The 21129-nt window shown below is 40.3% G+C and overlaps 1 protein-coding gene across 4 annotated transcripts in view; it reads right to left on the reverse strand.

Annotated features, from left to right (window-relative positions):
• CYB5R4 (cytochrome b5 reductase 4) overlaps window positions 1-21129 on the reverse strand; it is a 161092-nt gene that overhangs the window by 70241 nt on the left and 69722 nt on the right. For all 4 annotated transcript variants that reach the window (XM_075597893.1, XM_075597894.1, XM_075597895.1 and 1 more), the window contains 3 exons: window positions 10630-10687; window positions 9870-9963; window positions 6394-6426 (listed from right to left, as the gene is read on the reverse strand). In XM_075597893.1, the coding sequence (XP_075454008.1) occupies window positions 6394-6426; window positions 9870-9963; window positions 10630-10687 (185 nt within the window). The remainder of the gene's footprint in view (window positions 1-6393; window positions 6427-9869; window positions 9964-10629; window positions 10688-21129) is intronic.

The raw sequence follows: 21129 nt of genomic DNA on the forward strand, positions 1-21129 counted from the left end.
TGCAAAGAACAATAATAATAAACTTATTAAATCAAAATATGAAGGAAAACAAAAAAACAGCTGACTGAAACCCTGAATAACTGGACTCAAAAAATTATCATGGGACAAAAAAAATAATAAATAGCCCAAAAAGACTAACTTACATAAGAAAAAAATTAATATAATGAACAGAACCTCAATAAATGAAAACCACTATGGGGACCAAGTACCCATAGTGATCCACAACCGGCCGGTCATATAGAGGAGATAGTGAACACGTCAACGCTCTCAAGCATGAGCTCAGTGACAGCGTTGCCGCAGTCTAAGGCCGTGATTATACCAGAAATCGCTGGCGACACCGCGCAGCTTCAAAACAAAGCAATAGAATCCAATGAAAGCGCACATACCAATCGCGACGGTATCGCTGCGACGTGCTGCAAAGCTTCTGTCTTGAAGAGATCTGAGATTTTGTTTTTCACAGATGACAGCCGCATCACGTGATTGCCTCGGGCCAATCACAGTGCATCTGAACAAACCAATAACATGCGCGCTTGCACACACACACACACACACACACACACACACACACACACACACACACACACACACACACACACACACACACACACACACACACACACACACACACACACACACACACACACACACACATATATGTAAACACAGAAAAAGAAAAAGAAACCTCTCAAAAAGCACTCAGACTAATAATGCAAAGAATAATAATAATAAACTTATTAAATCAAAATATGAAGGAAAACAAAAAACAGCTGACTGAAACCCTGACTAACTGGACTCAAAAAATTATCATGGGACAAAAAAAATAATAAATAGCCCAAAAAGACTAACTTACATAAGAAAAAAATTAATATAATGAACAGAACCTCAATAAATGAAACCACTATGGGGACCAAGTACCCATAGTGATCCACAACCGGCCGGTCATATAGAGGAGATAGTGAACAATAAACCTATTAGAGACCGAGAACTCTAAAGAAAAAAATAATAATTGTGGTTAAAGGCCACCAGGAAAGGTAAAAACATAACATGGATAAATATACCAAGCATACTATGCTAGTGTGTGGGGCACTGTGTTGAAATGACCTAATGACATAGAACTATAAATATAGCACATCACAGAAAACATTAAGGTACTTCAGTGACCCAAACACAAAACCACAATAGGGACATATACAGGAGAGAGACTCATATACTTCAAACCAGTATGATACTGCATGATAACAATAGTATATGAAAAACGTTATACTCAAATCCTGTATGGCAGGATGACATGGATCCAAATGTAGAAAAAGATCCTGGATGGTAATAACCAAACACAATACAACGGCTACATATAAAGAAAGTCCCAGCAAATAATAAAGTCCAAATAGGAGCCAGCAGCACATAAGTACCACAACGCGTTTTGCCCACTAGGGCTTCTTCTAAGGTGGTAATTGGGCCATGGAGCATGTCCGGTTTAAAAAGACACTGCTTGATGACATATTTTGCGCCAAAAAAGTCCCGTATCCATACATATTAAGGGGTTGACTACCGCGCATGCGCATCACGAAAACCCATACCAGGTCCGAGGTAGATGGCGCTATAACCAGGCAGCTTCTGCTTCCATAGCAGAACAAATTCTCAGAGCCCAAGGTAACGTAGTGACGTCGTGTTCACGCAGCAACGGGAGTCCATTTCCCGTGCATGCGCTCGGCAGACCTCCATATCGAGCATCCAGATAAATAGTAATGCAGCCGGGCACATAGCAGGCCAATCCCATAGAGACTGGGGTAGCGCAATGGCTTCATCTTCGCGCCGCAACGGGAGTTCAAATTCCGCGCGTGCGCACAGTAAACTTCCACATCAAACACCTAAGTGAATAGTGCTGCAGCCAGATAATTACCTGCTTTCATAGTAGGCAGGATGAAAGTGCCGATACTCATGTAATATGCACAGCAGCAGACCCCATATCCATGATAAAGAGACTTTGAAGGCGAGAATGTCCATCGTTGTAGTTATACCATCAGTGCACACTCATGGTTGTGCTATTATACTAGAACATCTGTCGAATTTAAGAATAGCAAATCACATTTTGAGTGTCCACTGTTGGAATAACTACAACTATGAACATTCTCGCCTTTAAAGTCTCTTTATCATGGATATGGGGTCTGCTGCTGTGCATATTAAATGAGTATCGGCACTTTCATCCTGCCTGCTATGAAAGCAGGTAATTATCTGGCTGCAGCACTATTCATTTAGGTGTTTGATGTGGAAGTTTACTATGCGCATGCGCGGGATTTGAACTCCCGTTGCGGCGCGAAGATGACGCCATTGCGCTACCCCAGTCTCTATGGGATTGGCCTGCTATGTGCCCGGCTGCATTACTGTTTATCTGGATGCTCGATATGGAGGTCTGTCGTGCGCATGCGCGGGAATAGGACTCCCGTTGCTGCGTGAACACGACGTCACTACGTTACCTTGGGCTCTGAGAATTTGTTCTGCTATGGAAGCAGAAGCTGCCTGGTTATAGCGCCATCTACCTGGGACCTGGTATGGGTATTCGTGATGCACATGCGCGGTAGTCAACCCCTTAATATGTATGGATACGGGATTTTTTGGGCGCGAAATACGTCATCATGCAGTGTCTTTTTAAACCGGACATGCTCCATGGCCCAATTACCACCTTAGAAGAAGCCCTAGTGGGCAAAACACGTTGTGGTACTTATGTGCTGCTGGCCCTGACTGCTGGCTCCTATTTGGACTTTATTATTTGCTGGGACTTTCTTTATATGTAGCCGTTGTATTGTGTTTGTGGTTATTACCATCCAGGATCTTTTTCTACATTTGGATCCATGTCATCCTGCCATACAGGATTTGAGTATAACTTTTTTCATATACTATTGTTATCATGCAGTATCATACTGGTTTGAAGTATATGAGTCTCTCTCCTGTATATGTCCCTATTGTGGTTTTGTGTTTGGGTCACTGAAGTACCTTAATGTTTTCTGTGATGTGCTATATTTATAGTTCTATGTCATTAGGTAATTTCAACACAGTGCCCCACACACTAGCATAGTATGCTTGGTATATTTATCCATGTTATGTTTTTACCTTTCCTGGTGGCCTTTAACCACAATTATTATTATTTTTTTTTTCTTTAGAGTTCTCGGTCTCTAATAGGTTTATTGTTCACTATCTCCTCTATATGACCGGCCGGTTGTGGATCACTATGGGTACTTGGTCCCCATAGTGGTTTCATTTATTGAGGTTCTGTTCATTATATTAATTTTTTTCTTATGTAAGTTAGTCTTTTTGGGCTATTTATTATTTTTTTTGTCCCATGATAATTTTTTGAGTCCAGTTAGTCAGGGTTTCAGTCAGCTGTTTTTTGTTTTCCTTCATATTTTGATTTAATAAGTTTATTATTATTATTCTTTGCATTATTAGTCTGAGTGCTTTTTGAGAGGTTTCTTTTTCTTTTTCTGTGTTTACATATATGTGTGTGTGTGTGTGTGTGTGTGTGTGTGTGTGTGTGTGTGTGTGTGTGTGTGTGCAAGCGCGCATGTTATTGGTTTGTTCAGATGCACTGTGATTGGCCCGAGGCAATCACGTGATGCGGCTGTCATCTGTGAAAAACAAAATCTCAGATCTCTTCAAGACAGAAGCTTTGCAGCACGTCGCAGCGATACCGTCGCGATTGGTATGTGCGCTTTCATTGGATTCTATTGCTTTGTTTTGAAGCTGCGCGGTGTCGCCAGCGATTTCTGGTATAATCACGGCCTTAGACTGCGGCAACGCTGTCACTGAGCTCATGCTTGAGAGCGTTGACGTCACCAACTCTCCAAGCATCAGCAATCGACTGTCCTGCAATCATTTTAGAGCAGGAGCGGGAGGGGGGAGGGTGTAACTATTAAGGGAGGGGGCGTGTCATTGGCTGGATCAGGGCTATCTGTGTGTCTCCATTCTCTTTCCCTCCCCCATCACTCCATTCTCTCCTTTCCCCCTTCCCACATCCTCGCTCTCCCCATTTCCCTCCTCTCTCCCCCTTCCTTCCCCTCTCTCCCCCTTCTCTCCCCCTGCACCTCTCTACTCCCCCATGCTCCTTTCCCCTCCTCCCATCCCCTGCTCCCCTATCTCCCCCTCTGCCCCCCTTCTCTACTTCCACCCTTCTCTCCCCCCTGCACCCTTCTCCTCTCCCCCTTCCCTCCACCTGCTCCCCTCTCCTCCTCTCCCTGCTACTCTCTCTCCCCCTTCCACCTCTCTCCGCTTCCCCCTCCATAAACCTTTCTCCGCTCCCCCCCTCCACCTCTCTCCACTCAGTCTATACTGCCCCTCCCTCCCCATTGGTTAGAAAGTCGAAAGTCAAATTGAACTGTCTCCCCAAGCACTAAGCTCGGGAGAGCGTACATGCCCGTGCACGCACTAGCGTGGACGCAAACTAAACAGGAAGGAGAGTAAGAAACTCCAGACTAACTGGGTAGGTGAATGCGTATTCTCCCCAGCAGTGGGAAAGAAAGGGGGGGGGGGGGGTAGCGATTCTGATAAGCAAAACACAACCATATGAACTTATATCAACTTGGAGTGACACAGAGGGAAGGGTGGTACAGTGTGTTCTCAAGATCAACAATATGCATATATGTATATGTAATATTTATGGCCCGAATGAACAGTGCCAACCTTTCTCCCAGAGTGTGCTAACCTAGCACACCTGGTGGGTGTCCCTATTTAAACAGAGGTTGCTCACGAATCCTGGGCTTGCGTGTCCTGATCTGCGTGACTGGTTGATTTCAAGTGCTGGTTGTATTAAGTGTGCAGTTAAAACTAGAAGCAATTTGAACAAGGAAGGGGTAAAACAAGGTACTGTATAGTATATTGAAGTACAGTTTATTGTTAGTTCTTATAAACTTCATAGTTGCTACAATGAGCAGGATTGAAAATGCCACTCAATGCACATCTTGCCACATATGTTCAATGGAGCATAGCGCTGTTCAATGGAGCATAGCGCTGTGAGAAGTGTGAGCAGGTGGTCTCTTTAGAATCAGAGATTGCTGATCTGAAGAGGCAACTTGCAATATTGAGGGACACTGACAATCTTGAAAGGGGTTTAGTGCTCACTGAGCGGGCCCTTGCTTCAACTAGTGTTGCAGATGGTGGCGCTGTTAGTGAGGAGCAGGTAGGTAGCTGGGTAACTGTGTGTGACTGAGTGACAGTGTGTGACTGAGTGAGTGTGTGTGACTGAGTGAGTGTGACTGAGTGCGTGTGTGTGACTGAGTGCGTGTGTGTGACTGAATGCGTATTGTGTGACTGAATGCGTGAGAGAGTGCGTGACTGACTGAGTGAGAGTGCGTGACTGACTGAGTGAGAGTGCGTGACTGACTGAGTGAGAGTGCGTGACTGACTGAGTGAGAGTGCGTGACTGACTGAGTGAGAGTGCGTGACTGACTGAGTGAGAGTGCGTGACTGACTGAGTGAGAGTGCGTGACTGACAGAGAGAGAGCGTGACTGACAGAGAGAGTGCGTGACTGACAGAGAGAGTGCGTGACTGGCAGAGAGAGTGCGTGACTGGCAGAGAGAGTGCGTGACTGGCAGAGAGAGTGCGTGACTGGCAGAGAGAGTGCGTGACTGGCAGAGAGTGCGTGACTGAGTGAGAGTGAGAGAGAGACTGAGTGAGAGAGAGAGACTGAGTGAGAGAGAGAGACTGAGTGAGAGAGAGAGACTGAGTGAGAGAGAGAGAGACTGAGTGAGAGAGACTGCGAGAAGGAGGGAGAGACTGAGGAGAGAGCTGCTATACAGTACTGACCCGCGTGCGCGCCTCTCACCTCCTTGCTTGCTCCCATTCATTTTATTTGAATAAAGCCTTTTGTATTTTATTTAAACTTGAAAACGGTTCAAACATATCAGCTAATCACATTAGATAAAATAAGGAACAAAAAACAGAGAATTTTGTTTTTTTTATTTACAAAATGAGAACCCTTTATTGACTCCCTACCACAGAGTGAAAAAGACCAAATATATCAGGCTTTCGCACACACATCCTGGAGTCTCTTGCGGCAAATTGCACAAGGTCATAGATGAGGTAAACAGAGGGAGAAAAGAACCAGATTAAACGGGTATCAAGACAGGAGAATAGTATATCCAAACCTAACGTCTGTAATATGTGTCTGACTAAAGTTATGTTTTGCACATTCTGTGAGTTAATTATTTAATTTAAGTATTGTGTATTTTTGAGTTAAGTTTGAGCATCTGATTTATACCTTTTTACTTATATTTTTTCTTTCTTTTAAGGATAATTTAAACATGGAAAATTGTAAAGATGTGTTGAAATCTGTCATGTTTACCAGCAATGTTAGAAAATCAATAAAAAGAACAGAAATAAACGTAATACTTTTTCCTTACCATCAATGTCCTTCTGGATTGTGTGGCTCAACTCTGAAAAGAATACAAAGATTAGGAGAAAAATGACATTTTAGCCTTTGATATCAGTACTTCTTTCTATTGCTTTATATTCCTCAGCGAAAAAGCACAGAAGGGATACAATTGGCAAAAGGTTCTTGAAATGTGTTTGTTCAGTTATTGTACCATTTTGATCTGTATATGAGCACAACATTTAAGAATGGTCTATTTTACATCCCATGGTGTTTAAACAAAAACTTTAAGGCACATACACCATTGCTGTTGTGATATAAGTACACTTCCAACCCACTGGATATGACTATGCAAATACAGATTAAAAATAAATAATTTTTCAGCATTCCTGTCTCATATAGGGCGGAACATATGCCTTGTCAGACCACGTGCTAATCGCTTTCTCTCCGTTACAGAAAATAACACGGTGTGTTATATACAGTATTAAGATATATATATATATATATATATATATATATATACACTGTATATACAGCTCAACCCCGTTATAACGCGGTCCTCGGGGGACACCCGATCCGACCGCGCTATAACCGGGGTCGCACTAAAAAAAATTTATATGGCCACCGCGCGCCCGATTGGGAAAAGGGGGGAGGAGGGAGGAGGCAGGAATGAGGCGCCGGCAGCCCCAGCACTTCCCCCAGCAGCCCCACACGATGCTCCAGCAGCAACAGCACTTCCCCCAGCAACCCCACATGATCCCCCAGCAGCCACAGCACTTCCCCCAGCAACCCCACATGATCCCCCAGCAGCCCCACACGATCCCCCAGCAGCCCCAGCACGATCCCCCAGCAGCCCCACCACGATTCCCTAGCAGCCCCACCACGATGCCCCAGCAGCCCCACCACGATGCCCCAGCAGCCCCACCATGATCCCCAGCACCACCAGAGGTAGGGGTGTGTGTGTGTAGTTTGGCAAAAAAAAACAAAAACATTTTTCTAATATTCGGGGTCCACGCTCAAACTGCGTTATAAGCGATCTGCGTTATAGCGGATCGCGCTATAACGGGGTTGAGCTGTACATACTGTATAACAGCTAAGCTAGCAATAGTACCTTTGCTGTTTAGGTCATTGTTGCTGTATTTAGATTTTTTGAGAGTATGCTAATTTTGCTTCTGTATAATACAGTATCTTATTTCATATACTCCAGTATATTTTTTCTCTATTTTCCTCAAAAATCCTTATGATTTGCCAAGGTACCAAAATTATAGGGGTTGTCTGAATGGACCTTTACCAAACTAAATCTGTCTGGTATATTAATATTGACTAGAAGGGCTAAGAAACCATTTTTCATACCAGAAAATGAATGCCATCTTTACAAAGATAAAACCTCCCAAGGAATCTGGTGATGCACATGAGGACAGACTTGGTCAGTGCAGCAAGAGGCACTGGCCGGGTCTTGGCTCGCAACACTATCGGGAGCTCAGACGGCTCTCTCATCACACAGGTTGCTCAAAGCATAGCGTCCTCCACCCGCCTTCCCCTTATTGAATAGGATTTTACTCTGGCTGCTCAACGGCAAAATGCTGAATTTGACCACTGATTTATTAGGAGATATATTTTTGTCTTTGGCTGCTAAGCAAAAATTCCTTATTTGTGACTACTGATTGAACAAGATATTTCTCTCCTTGGCTGCTAAACAGCAATCCCTTACTTTGTATTACCAGGAATTGTTCAGTCAGTGATAGTTATTAGGTATTATTACCTCCTTCCCTCATAGTATTATTTTCCCATCTAAGGGCTGTTTATTAGTGCTTTCTAATTCTGTCTACACATATCACTATTGTGAGGGGGCGGGCCTCTGAGTATTCTGGTTTCTATTTCTATAGTATATGATTAGTCAGCAAAGATATCATAGCTAATACCTATATAATTCTCCACCGCTGATTTTTGTGAGACTTTTTTGATCCTTGTGTAACAGGGTATGTCCCATAGTACCTCTCTTTCCCCATAGTATATCTGTTATGTAAGTCCCTAATAAATTCAGGGCATTAACAGGTTAATCTGTGGGCTCTTAACCCCCCTTGTGCTCCTCCTTTGATGGACAGGAGTGTGGTGATGACTCATGGCCTGTGCAGCCTATCAGGGATGGGCACAGTCCATGGGCCCGCCCCTGCTTCCTGAGGAAGAGGTAGAGCCAAAACTTATGCAGTCGTGCCCTGGAGAGAGAGGAGGGAGCATGGGCTGTCAGACTCTCCCATTGCGAGGATGAGCTGGCCCACCCCAGGCGTAGGCCTGGGGAACATCAGACTCATTGCCCCCTACTACCGGGGTATGCACCATCTAGAGGGATCGGATGTCCTTCCTCTGGATATGCATTCACTGTATGTAAGAAATGCAGTGGATGCGATACAATAAAGACCCCTGTTCATCTTTCACCTGCCTGAGTGTCAGTTCCTGGGTAGAGTGGAATAAGTATGCAGTGGTGGGAACTGACCTCTAGACACCCACGAGCCCATTACTGCTGGAGGCATACAGCACCAGAGATAACTAAAGAAGAAGAAAGTAGCCTGTCCTGGTCTCAATGTAATGCAGATCGCTCCCAGTCTCCTGAGCCAACAGGTAAAACACCACAGATCATGTAGCAGCATGTAGATCTCTCAAAGGGGGAAGGGGGGGGGGGGGGGGCGGACAGTACTACACTTACTAACTCGACGGAGAGAACCTTAGCATAGGCTGTCTGGTAGCAATTACGGCACAGACCGAGCAAGCCCACTCTGCACATTCATTGCAAGTGAGGCTGTTGTCCCTTGGACAGACTATATTATTTGCCGTTAGTGTTTCACACTAGTTACTATTTTCTGTATATTGTTATGATCACTGTTATTTCTCAGTGTTTATTTTAAGAGCATACTGATTCAAGTTCTATTTTAATTCACTCAGGAGACAATGCAATATCACTGCTTTACCGTCACCTACTGACTATCCTACTACATACCCGAGTGTCATCCTTAAGGACAATTAGACCCATCTATAGCTATATTGATAGAAACGACTGTGGTTTCTCAGTGGTCGTGCATTGAATAAGGGACTTTTTTTTCTCTATATTCCCCTGTGGCTGTCTCTGTCTGTTCCACATCTCTGCAAGGTGGAGGTCACACATAAAAAGACTTTAAGAATACATGTTCCAGACAGAAATAAATAAGTCTAATCAGTGAATTCACTTTCAGGATATTTTCACTAAAGAATGTTAAACTAACATATCTTTTGTGCTAGATTTAAACAAAGAGCGAGAGATGTTCTCATTTCAGAGCACAATTCAACTGTAGTTTTTTGATGCACTTGCGTGATTTGATTTGCATATTAGAAATCACAATATACCATGTAATTACCAAATATTAAAAATGCCGTTTCTAAGAATACAGAATGGTGGCTGATCACGTAATGTACTTAATCTGTGAAAGAAATGCTGATTACCAGTGAAAATATGTACATACTGTACCTACTTACCAATCAGTAGAAGGTACGAATAATCCCCTAGAATTATCTCTGCTCTCAGGATATCCTCTTGAAAATCCACAATAACCAATTCTTTGTTCAAGTTCTAATAAAAAAGAAAAAGTGTGAAAAGTTTGGCTGAAGAAATATACAGTATCTGATTTGTGTTGCAATAATACATTTGTGAACCACAATCCAGGCTTTTAGTCATTTAATAATTAGATTATGGGGTTTTATTATTATGACAGTGCATCAGGAATGTTAAGCATAGCCATAGGGCTACAGATTTGTTTCGATACAATACACTCAGAGAAATGTGCACGTTATTTTTGTATCCTCCCACTGGGCAGGTTGCAGAATTCACCTCCCAGTAAGCCGGGAGCGGTGCTCTGCTCGGTATTCTCCCATCAGATTTCATGTGAACTCCATCTCCTTTAAGTGCATTTTTGTTTCTTTGCACTGGCAAATAGCTTTTTTGTTCCATTTTCGTTTTTCACACTTTTTGGTTGGTGCCCCAATAAGGCGTAACCAATTACATGTTGGTTGGCAAAGCCAGCCAATCAGCTTTCAGTTTGAAAAACTAGGCTAGTTGTAGTATTTGATGAACAAAGGTATACTATGGTAAAATCAAATACATTTTTTACATGTATTACTCCAAACAGATGGTTAGATATACATACTGTACATATTTAGAAAAACATGATTATTCTCAACACGTTACACAGTAAAGAAGGTTATTATTTTTGTTAAAACTACAAGGCGTTTTGTGTACCTTTTGGTTTGTGTAGATAACAATATTGACTGCAGAGTCTGTTTGGAACCAATCATATCTGTTAAAACAATAATTAAAAATGCAATATATAAGTATGAGACATAAAAAAACACTGGTCCTCAATTAGATTCTGCTAGTAAATTGCTATGGATAAACATAAATAGCAATCAGATTGGTTGAATTCTGTTTCGATCAGAGCGATCACCCTGGAAAATGAGCATAATTCACAACTTTTATGAGCTATTATGCGAGGTATATATTACAGTTCAATATACACCTGGCATCTTCACTATTGAAGATGTAAAATTAACAAAAGCGAACAAAAAAAAATTAAGTATTTCGACACTTTTAGCAGCTTTTTTTTATTTTCGTTTTGCGAATTAGCTCCTTTCCCCCTGAAAATGGTGCCAATATATTTCTTATTGAATTGAAAAAAATGCTCAAGGTAAAAAAGGTCCTCCACTTCTTTGCGAAGCTGCAATTTCAGACTTCACTGAAAAGGGCACTTAGAGGCAAAAGTCTTCTATGCAAAAAACAAACCACTTTTCTTCTAAAGAGGGAGATGTGGATGAACATGAGGGTTATTTTTATATAAAGACTAATAGTGCCATGACTAACAGTACATAATGTGCAAAATTGCCAAATAGCATATTGATGCTCTAATTAAGTCATTACTTAAAAAACACTGCTTTTTTTTATTTGCCTTCTCTGGCATTAGTAAGGCTGTTCCTTAATTATACAATGTGTGTTGCGGGCCTCTCCAGCCCTAACTGAGACATTAATGGATATGGCAGATATCAAAGGTTAAACAAAAGGCAGTGGTAATGAAGGAGAAATGTGATTCAGAAGGTATGAGGAGACTCATCTGAAGGATAATAACCCCAAAAGACGTGCTGACCTGTTTCTCTAGGATAACTTTTTTTTTCCTCACTAATTGCGTATGTATTATATTTTTAAATTACATCTGAAATAAATAACGATTTTGTTGGCGTAATGAGCTCTTCATTTCCCTTTCCTCCAACTGCGTTCTCATAACATTCATTCATCTTATTTTGGGTTTATTCAGTTTGCGAGGCAGAATGCTGAACAATAATCCAAATTCAATGAGTGTATACGAAAGGAATATTAATTTTAATATTATTAAAAAATAAACACACATGTAGGATATTGTATGAACTGGTGCTTTAATTAAACCATTTTTTGTGAATTTACACTTAAGATGTAGCAATGCACAAGAATAATATTAAAGTGTTAGGGATTTCATTTTTCACCGAAAAAACACCGAATAATCACCATCGATTGATCAGCTTGCACTTCCAGTTAAAACCAATAAAAAACGGAAATTAACCATCCTCTCCTATTGAGTTCCACCTCTTGTAGCAGCCCAGCAAGAGGAAGTAGACATTGTTACCACAGATAACACAACAAATCCTGTTATAATGCTGAATAACACAGAGTTTCCATAGGATTCAATGGCAGACTTGGTGCAGAACATTACAACATAACCCACTATAACACACTAGTAGAGTGGACATTGAAGCCTGCTACCTCTGCACATCAGTAATAATAAAACTCTATTTGTAAGTATTGTTGTCTCTTGTTACCTTCAGTATTTTGGGACCATGTTTTCCTTTGTACACAAGTAGAAGAATAGTAAAGCAGTAAAAGGTTTAGCGATTGTGAATAATACCAGCTGCAATTCTGAGGCAGCACAAAAAATAACTCACATTTCCAGTTTAATTGACGTTTTTATTTATAGCCCAGGCAGTGAAGAAATAGCAACATCTAACATTGTGGATATTCTGTTGAAGGTGGCTTCAGGAGAGAATACATATTAATTCAAATTGGACTACCATGAGCAGGGAAGCTAGATGTTTTATGAATGAAGAAATGTGTGCAGAACAGACGTGCACTAGCTTTTCTTCTATGGAGTAAAAATATTCCTCTAAAGATTTTGGAGGCGTATTTTTTTTTTTTATATCTCCATACTCCTCTCCGAATAAAATAAATAGATTTAAAATACATACACACATATACAGTACACACTGTACATAAACAGACATGTACATACACACACGTACTGTACATACACGTGCACAGGATTCACAACAGGATAGACGGCAAGCTTGCAGTCCCCCACGGAGGCAGAGCTGTCAGTCAGCTCTTTACTATCAGATCACGTCCCATTCATTCAGGAGAACACCGAGAACAAAGCAGTGACTGACAGCTCCTCCTCAATGGGGGGCACAAATCTTCCGTCTCTGTTCTCCATACAAATACACATGAGGCCAATTTAAAGGGATCCCTTCCCTTTTTAATTTTTTATAACAATTTCAATATTTAGGTGTTGATATGTACGTTTTGGGCATGGACTCCACTCAAACTAAGATGTATTTTGTTCTCTGATGACTGTACATTTGTTAATTTGCCCAATTGCCTTTTTTTAAATATATTTTTACCTTGTGAAAACCAGCATGTATAACTTTGATGCTCCTAAGATTGGGGACCACTCAGTTGATGAGAAATTAAACACTAAATCTCTGAGGCTCTAACAATAATGTCCAGGAGAACAACAAGGCCATTGGGATCCGTCTCTCTCATTGGGATCCGTCTCTCTCATTGGGATCCGTCTCCCTCCAACAGCTGACAGAAAGTCACAATGTCATTGGGAGATCACATTGAGCAACGAGTGACCCTGCAGCATCTTTGTGGTTATTTATTTATCTACACAAAAAAAAATTGAAAAAAAAAAATGGTTGTATTGTTCATCAACCGAGGGTTCCCCAGAATACCGTAGTTGAGCTGTGGGGGGAAGTCAATATAGGAGGGCTTAGAAAAAATTAAATAAGACAATGTTTTCATACTTCCAGTAATTCTCTTTTCCTGGAATCCTTCCATGGCAGCAGCAACCCTTGGGTTTTGCTCCACCTGTGGCCAGGATAGGACAGAAAAAACTGCAGGTAGTACTTCCAATAAGTAGCACCTTCTACCTGCAGGCAGTCTAAGGTTTTCATACCAGCTGAAAGGTACATCAATATAATTAGTACATTAACTAAGGGGCAATGAAGTTATGCCCACTGCCATGGAGAGATTCCAGGAAAAGAAAATGTGTGTAAGTATGAAAACTATTTTCCATTTTCCTGTTCTTAATGCAAGATTTGGTCCATCTTGCACTGTTGCTTTTGTAGCTGGCTGCCCCTTGCTGGAACCCTCAAGAAGGATGAACAGCCTAAGTCGGCAACCCTGCCTAAGTTGTGTCTTAACATACTGGAAACCTAACAAGCTCCTATTGAACCCCCAAAATAACCACAACATATATATATAAGCATATGAGTGTCACAGAGGAGTGCTACTGAGCACGGCAATATATATTTAAAACCAGAGACAGAACATAAAACACAGACAGAGCTCAGTGCACATCCAGTGAAACTCATACACGGTACAGTGCCTAAATATATATGCGTACCAGCAGCAGTTCTGTCTTGGAACTGGAAACTGGAGCTGGCTGTAAAAATCTGCCTGGATCATCAGTCTTTGTGTTGAATATCTCAGGTGGTGAGTAATCCACAGGGGATAAATCTGCACTGAGGTTATTTTCTGCTGCTGGTATGCATGCGCGGGAGCGGAGCTGTGGCAAGGAGTCAGTAAAGGGAGGAACTGGACTGTGCACGAGCCCGGGCACAATCAGGAACTTCCCCCTTTTTGAGGAGCTACTATTGATGCGAGTGTCATTTTGCCTAATAGCAATCAACATAAACTACAATTTGAACTCATTCTAACCACCCCTCTTTGTGGTTTGTTGTTTTAACTTCTTTTCCCCATATGTCCTAGAAACCACGAGTGGAACCACGTGCCGGAGGACCCTTTTTTCCCGGACCCCTGCAGACACCGGACCCGGCTTCACTCAAGTTAAGTCTATATTTTTATATGTATTGGGGGGCTTGGGGAAATGTTTATATGTATTGGGGGGCTGGGGGTATTGTTATATATATTGGGGGGCTTGTGGGTGTTTGAATATGTATTAGGGGAATTGGGGGAATTGTTATATGTATTTGGGGGCTCGGGGGGATTTTTATATGGGTTGGGGTATTTTTTATATGTATTGGGGAGGGATGTTTTGTTTATACTGTATGTATTGTTTTATTTTTCTAATGGATTGGGGTCTTTTTTTTAGATGCATCTGGGTCTTTTGTATATGTGTTTGGGTGGGATATATATATATATTTGGGTTACATGTTCGTTGATTTCAGATCAAATGTGAGTTCTGAATTTATAGAAGTCTACTGAATTTTGGAGATACATCTATAGAGATTGTGTTGCACTATTGTATTTATTTTTCATTCCACATATCCACCACTGAATGAGTTGCGCTCCCCTTCAACTTCCACACGTTCCAGTAAGAAGGATTCCTGTGGACCATCCTTCCAAGGGTTCTGAGCACCATTTTTAAATTTCACTTATTTGCACTTTATTTGCACAATATTGTATATATATTATTATTTTTCAGAATCACTGTCTAAGTCACATTATACCCATCACTGTTATTATCTCCTTAGAGCGCTGTTAGAAGTTTTTTTCCCACTATATCTCAGGAAGAAGGGGGTCCCGAGGCTGAAATTAATGCGGATCAGCTTAGGAGACCCCAGCTCCCATACATTAGTAAAAATCACATTAAAGCAGCTTCATTACCTTTGCGGCTAGCAGCTAAGGCAATGAAGGCGTTAAGGCACAGTAGCTGGTTAATTGGGGGCAGAGGGGGTACTTGGCCCAGGGTGGGTGGTTAGGGGGGGGGTTAACCCCTTCATTACCATAGCGGTCCCCACCGGCCTCTTGTATCAATCCTGTGCAGTGAAAATAAAAGAAAATGCTTTTATGCATCTTACAATATATACTTTGGAGAGTGATTACATACTAGATATCCTATAGTATGTATAGATGACAACTGAACACTAAGTATCCACTCATATTATGGTGTTTGGGTTCCTTAGATCACTGTTCTTTGTAGTTACTACCTTAAAGATATATAACCTTATTACACTCTTGTGAAATTGTTGCGCTCCTAGTTGGTTATGATATTGATTTAATGCATTAGCTTAAATAATATATGTAAATACATCTGCTTTTCTATCCATTAAAATGGGCAAAATAAATTAAGACTGTCTTTCAACATTTTTTGCATCGCTGACAGATCAGTATCATGAATAATTCTTGCCTTTGCACTGTCCGTAAATTGTGGCTCATGAAATTCTCATTTGTTACCTTTATGCTCTATGCTGCTGAATAAATGCCATAAGAGTGTGACTTTTCTTTGCATTATTAATACAACAAATGAAATATTCAACATGTTATGCGTTCCTTCTAAAATTATTATATTTTTATTGATTAGTTTTTTTCCTTTTTTAGCTAAACCAAGGACTCTAGAGCGCAAAGATTCCCAAAGTATAAATAAAACAAAGAAAATATGGTGCAAGTGTTTTTAAAAAAAAATCAATCGGTGTTAAGGTGAAGGAGATCAGTCCCACTTTGATGATTGAGAAAAATCGAGCGTTTTCAAAGGTGTTAAATCCTCCTTGAACAGGCAATGAATCTTCAAATGTTAAGGAATAGATGTTACCCCCAATTATAGAAAGAGAAAGACCTAGTACAATATTGATTTATAATATGGAAGCAGATATATAGTAATTAACGCACAAACTGAGCAGAAAAACAGGCATTTGGACCACCATGATCAAAAAACTAATCATTGAAATTGTGCTGCAACAAACGCCGACACCCTCCTCTCTCTGACGTCACTATTCAGACAATGATGTCACTACTGGTGGCTGGGACAAAATGTTTGCGGTCGTCTGCGCAGTCCAAAGATTCTCAGTGTGGTTCACCCTACGCATTTCACTCATAAAGAGCTTCCTAAGTACAGTAGTCTTAAGCCTGATCGACATCACGGCGCAAAAAAAGTCTCAATGGGTTCAAAATATTGGGCTCTACTGCTAATAACTAAAAAATAAATTAAAGCCATAAAAACGCAGAAAACGAAAAAATAAACAAAAAATAATTAATACAGACAATATAAACCTCTAAATGTGCATATGTACGAATGTGTACCAAATACATATTATTATGTAGGAAACCCACGAGGAGAATGTAATATTGCAAAAATATATGAATGCATAGATTTAAAAATGTATTCAGTTTAAGAATGAAAATAGAAATCCAATAGCTAAATGTTAAAGAAGTGAAGAATAAAATAAAATATATTATGGTGTATTCAAGTGGGAATGTAACAAAGTAATCCCATGATGAAACTACACAAAGATCAATGAACATAACACTTATCATACACCTCTGCATTACCGAAAAGTGAGGGGAAAGTAAAAAGAAAAACCCAACTAAATGCCTATAAAAATACAAAACTAAAAAGGCATTAATGTCAAACCTACATTAAGCCCAATTGGTTGCAAAGTACGCAAATGGTAGATCCAGAAGGACTTCCACAGAGAGATCAGTCGTTCTATTCCCACCTCTCCAATTGGGCTGAGCTTGTTCAATCCATAAATAAACCAAACCTGACGGATCAGAATGATGGACCTTCTTACAGTAAAGTGTAACCATACACTGTTTGACTCGAAGCCCAGATTTATATTCCGAATATGTTCTAATATACGTTCTCTTAAGGAACGAACAGTGCACCCTATATACTGAAATACACAAGGGCAGGTAAGAACAACCCACAGTACAAAATAACTTCTGCGGTTAATAAAGCTAGAAATTGATTAACTTTCTTTAGTACAAAAGAAGGTACACGGATCAGGTTTTTTTTCCTACATTTATCGTATGTGAAAAAGCGTTTGGGTTCGTCAGTCAACCACAGATGTTTTAGGGCGCTGTTTGCCAATCTGTCTGGTTACATTTCTTGCTATATATTGTTTTTCTTGCTATATTGTTTTTCTATTTTCATTCTGACACTTAATAGATTTTTAAATCTATATTACCATTTATTAACCTTGTGGGTTTTTCTACATAAAAATAATTATTTGCTACACATTTGTCCAGTATGCCCATTTAGGGATTTATATTGTCTGCTTTAATAAAAAAAATCTTTATTTTTAGAGTTTCCAGTGTTTTTAAGCATTTCATATATTTTTAATTTATTAGCATTTAGATCTCAATATTTTGCACCCATTGAGACTTTTTTTGCACCGTGACGTTGATCAGGCATAAGACATGGGGCGTAGCTATAGCCCGGGCAAAGCTAAGAGAGAGAGGCAGGGGCAGAGAAAGAGATAGAATGAGTGGGGCAGGGGCAGAGAGAGAGGGGCAGACAGAGAGAGAAGCGCAGAGAGAGAGGCAGGGGCAGATCTGGAGTGAGAGGGGCAGAGAGAGATTGAACAGAGACATGAGGGAGCCCTGAATTTTTTTTTGCCCTGGGGCTTGCACATCTAGCCACTGCATAAGACTATTTAAGAAAACGACATTCCCTCGTTCAACCACAGTACAAGTGAAACGCGCAGGGTGCATCACGCTGAGAACCTTTGGACTGCGTGGGCGACAGCAAGTGTTTCATTCCAGCCCACCATAGCGAAGTCACTGTCAGGAAGAGATGTTACATTTGTTTTGGAGAGGGAAAGATGTTGGCGTTTGTTGCAGCACAGTTTCAAGGATTCATTTTAAAATCATGCTGGTCCAAATGTCTCTTTCTCTGCTCAGTTTGTGAGTTAATTACAATTTATTTGCTTTCATACGGTATTATAAAACTATATCATATTAGGTCTGTCTCTTTCTACTTCGTATAATTGGGAGCAACATCTATTCCTGCACATTTGAAGATTCATTCCCAGTTTAAGGAGGTTTAAACCCCTTTAACAACGCTCGATTTTCTCAACCATCACGTGGGTGGTACTGATCTCATTCACCTTAGTACCAATTGATTTTTTTCAATACTGTTGCACTATACTATCATTATTTTATTTATACCCTGGGAATCTTTGCTCTCCAGAATCCTTGGTATGTGTTTGTTAGACGATTGAAAAATCACACTAGACTACAATGCACTACCCCCAATGGTCATATTTTATATTAAACATTTGGTATTTATAATAGTGTTTTTCACTTATTTTAGCACATTTCATCAAAGTTATTTTTGTGCTTCAACCTTCCATTTTTGTCTATTATTTTAGACAGCTGGATAGCTGAAAATCACAAACACTAATAACTTATTTTAACAATGATCACATGCTTTTAATTTATTAAATGCCGATCAGCCTTTACAGGGCTTCCTAGATACAGTTTGGTTAGAGAATATATTTAGCAAGAGGTACAGAAACAAAAAACAAGTAAAGATGAAGGTAATTGCAGAGCATACAAATAATATGGTAACAACATTTATTAATGCGCAAAGCATCAGAAAGACAACACTTCTAGTACCAGTACCACCTTCCTACTAATACTGTTTTTGTAGTATACTCCCTCAAACGTATCATACAGTATACAGTAAATTAAAACCTAGGCAAATACAAGTCAAAAAGGAACTGCCATAGACAACACTACATATAACCTCAAACACTGAGGAGTTTATCCACATCTCACTTAGGTTCAGGATCAAGCTTGATGGACCCTTTAGAGAGGATTTCATGGATTTGTTCCCATCTTGCTCTTGTACAGAGGAGACAATTTGTATCACTCCTAGTGTGGACATGTATGCTAACAATGATGAAGTCCTGGTTTTGTATTTGGATTTTGCTGGTCTGATGCAATTTTGGTATAGTATAATAGGATATAAAGAAAGATATGTCTGTATTTTATCACACTGCTAACCTGGAATTACAGTAGTTGGCAGGTGTGCGAGCGCCGCATTGTTGAGAGTGCTTGTTTAACCATTTGAGTGCCAGAGTGCGCGGCACCTCTAGCACAATGCGTTCACGTGCCCACTTTGCAGAAAACGGTGGAAGAGGAACCCTACTCCTCCTTTACCTTACTAGATAGATCATGTCTGGCGCTCTATGAGAACTCAGAACAGGATCTAACCATGAAAAAAACAAGCACTGTAAGCATAACGTCATGGTGCCTCCGGAGTCAGTCCCCAAGCCATTGTGACTACGTCCTGGGGCACTCAAAGGGTTAAAGGAGCAGTCAAGCCAAATAGATCAAACATTTTTAACAACTTAGTAGTGTACTTGGATTCCTTAGAAACATTAAAATCACCCTTAAAGTAACGGTCCCACTTATCGTCCATTGAAGAACCCAGAGAGGTTTGAAAGCTTGTAACAGGTCAACTGTTTGTTGATGCAATAAAAGGTGTCACACTATTTACTCATACCTCCTTTGTTATTTTACCACATGGAAGAAAGGACCAACAAGGCTATCCACCCTTCTTTCTCTGTATCTTGTGATACATGTATGTTTTGCATTCCTCTGGAACACTGGATACAAGCATATCAACTGCTTATGGTTATTTGTTTGACTAATTATGGCATCGTAATTATTTTGCAAGCAAAAAACAGAGAGTACAACCCATCCGTGGCTTTGAGTGGTGCAAACAGTCTTATCACCAAAAGTCATTAGGTAAGGATTGTAAAAGTCTACCAAACCATTACTGTACTGTATAAATGTTTAAAGTTAAGAGTATTTAAAATCTTTTATACTTGCTCGATTTTTCATTTTATAGGTGTTAACTACAGTACAATACAGTGTCCATGTTAAACATGCCACTGTCCTTCGTTCCCCGTTGTCCTAGAACGGAATGCCCCTTTGACATCCATTGCAAGTCTATTGACTTCCGCTCCCCTTGTTTGGTTTAGTTCTGAACCAGATACTCTTCTACTATAGGAGAACTTTAGTTAAAACCTGGTGATGCCTTCAGTTCGAGAGTAATGTAATTTACTAAAACAAATGTGTTCTTTTCCATGATGGCTGCTAGAGATAATCAGGACAGTGATCCCATCAAGTAGTGCAGATCGCTATTTCAAGTTAGCATATTTGTCTATGACTCTATGGCATCATTCCCAAAGCCCAACTCATTTCTGAATGTATTTACTTACTTGCACCTTCCATGGAAAAAATATTTCCCCTGCCAAGTTCCTTACTAGTCAGCCAATCTACAATGGCAACATAACTGGAAAGTACATGAAATCCACTAGCATATTGCACTGATTCCAGACATTGATTGTCTTGCTTGAACTTTTAGTATCTGAGGAAAACCTCTTTTCCACTTTCAGGGCACTTCCTATTTTATTGGGTATTAGGACTCACAGCCTCTGTTTTGGCGTCTAAGCAGCAGTAAAATATTTTTTAATGGAACTAATTTTTTGTTAATATTCCTTCTATGATAGCTGTTCATTCCATACTGATGAAAACAACAGCACATTTAAACTGATTAACATATATATTAAATGGTGCAATTGAGCTGCCTATGTTAAATCCAATCTTCTAAAGTAATTCACTCTCATGACATTGAATGTTATCAGTGTATACCACAGTTTAGAGAGAAACGTGGTGTATGTGGTG

The sequence above is a fragment of the Ascaphus truei genome, chromosome 4 (genome assembly GCF_040206685.1).
Source record: "Ascaphus truei isolate aAscTru1 chromosome 4, aAscTru1.hap1, whole genome shotgun sequence".
NCBI classification, from domain to species: Eukaryota; Metazoa; Chordata; class Amphibia; order Anura; family Ascaphidae; genus Ascaphus; species Ascaphus truei.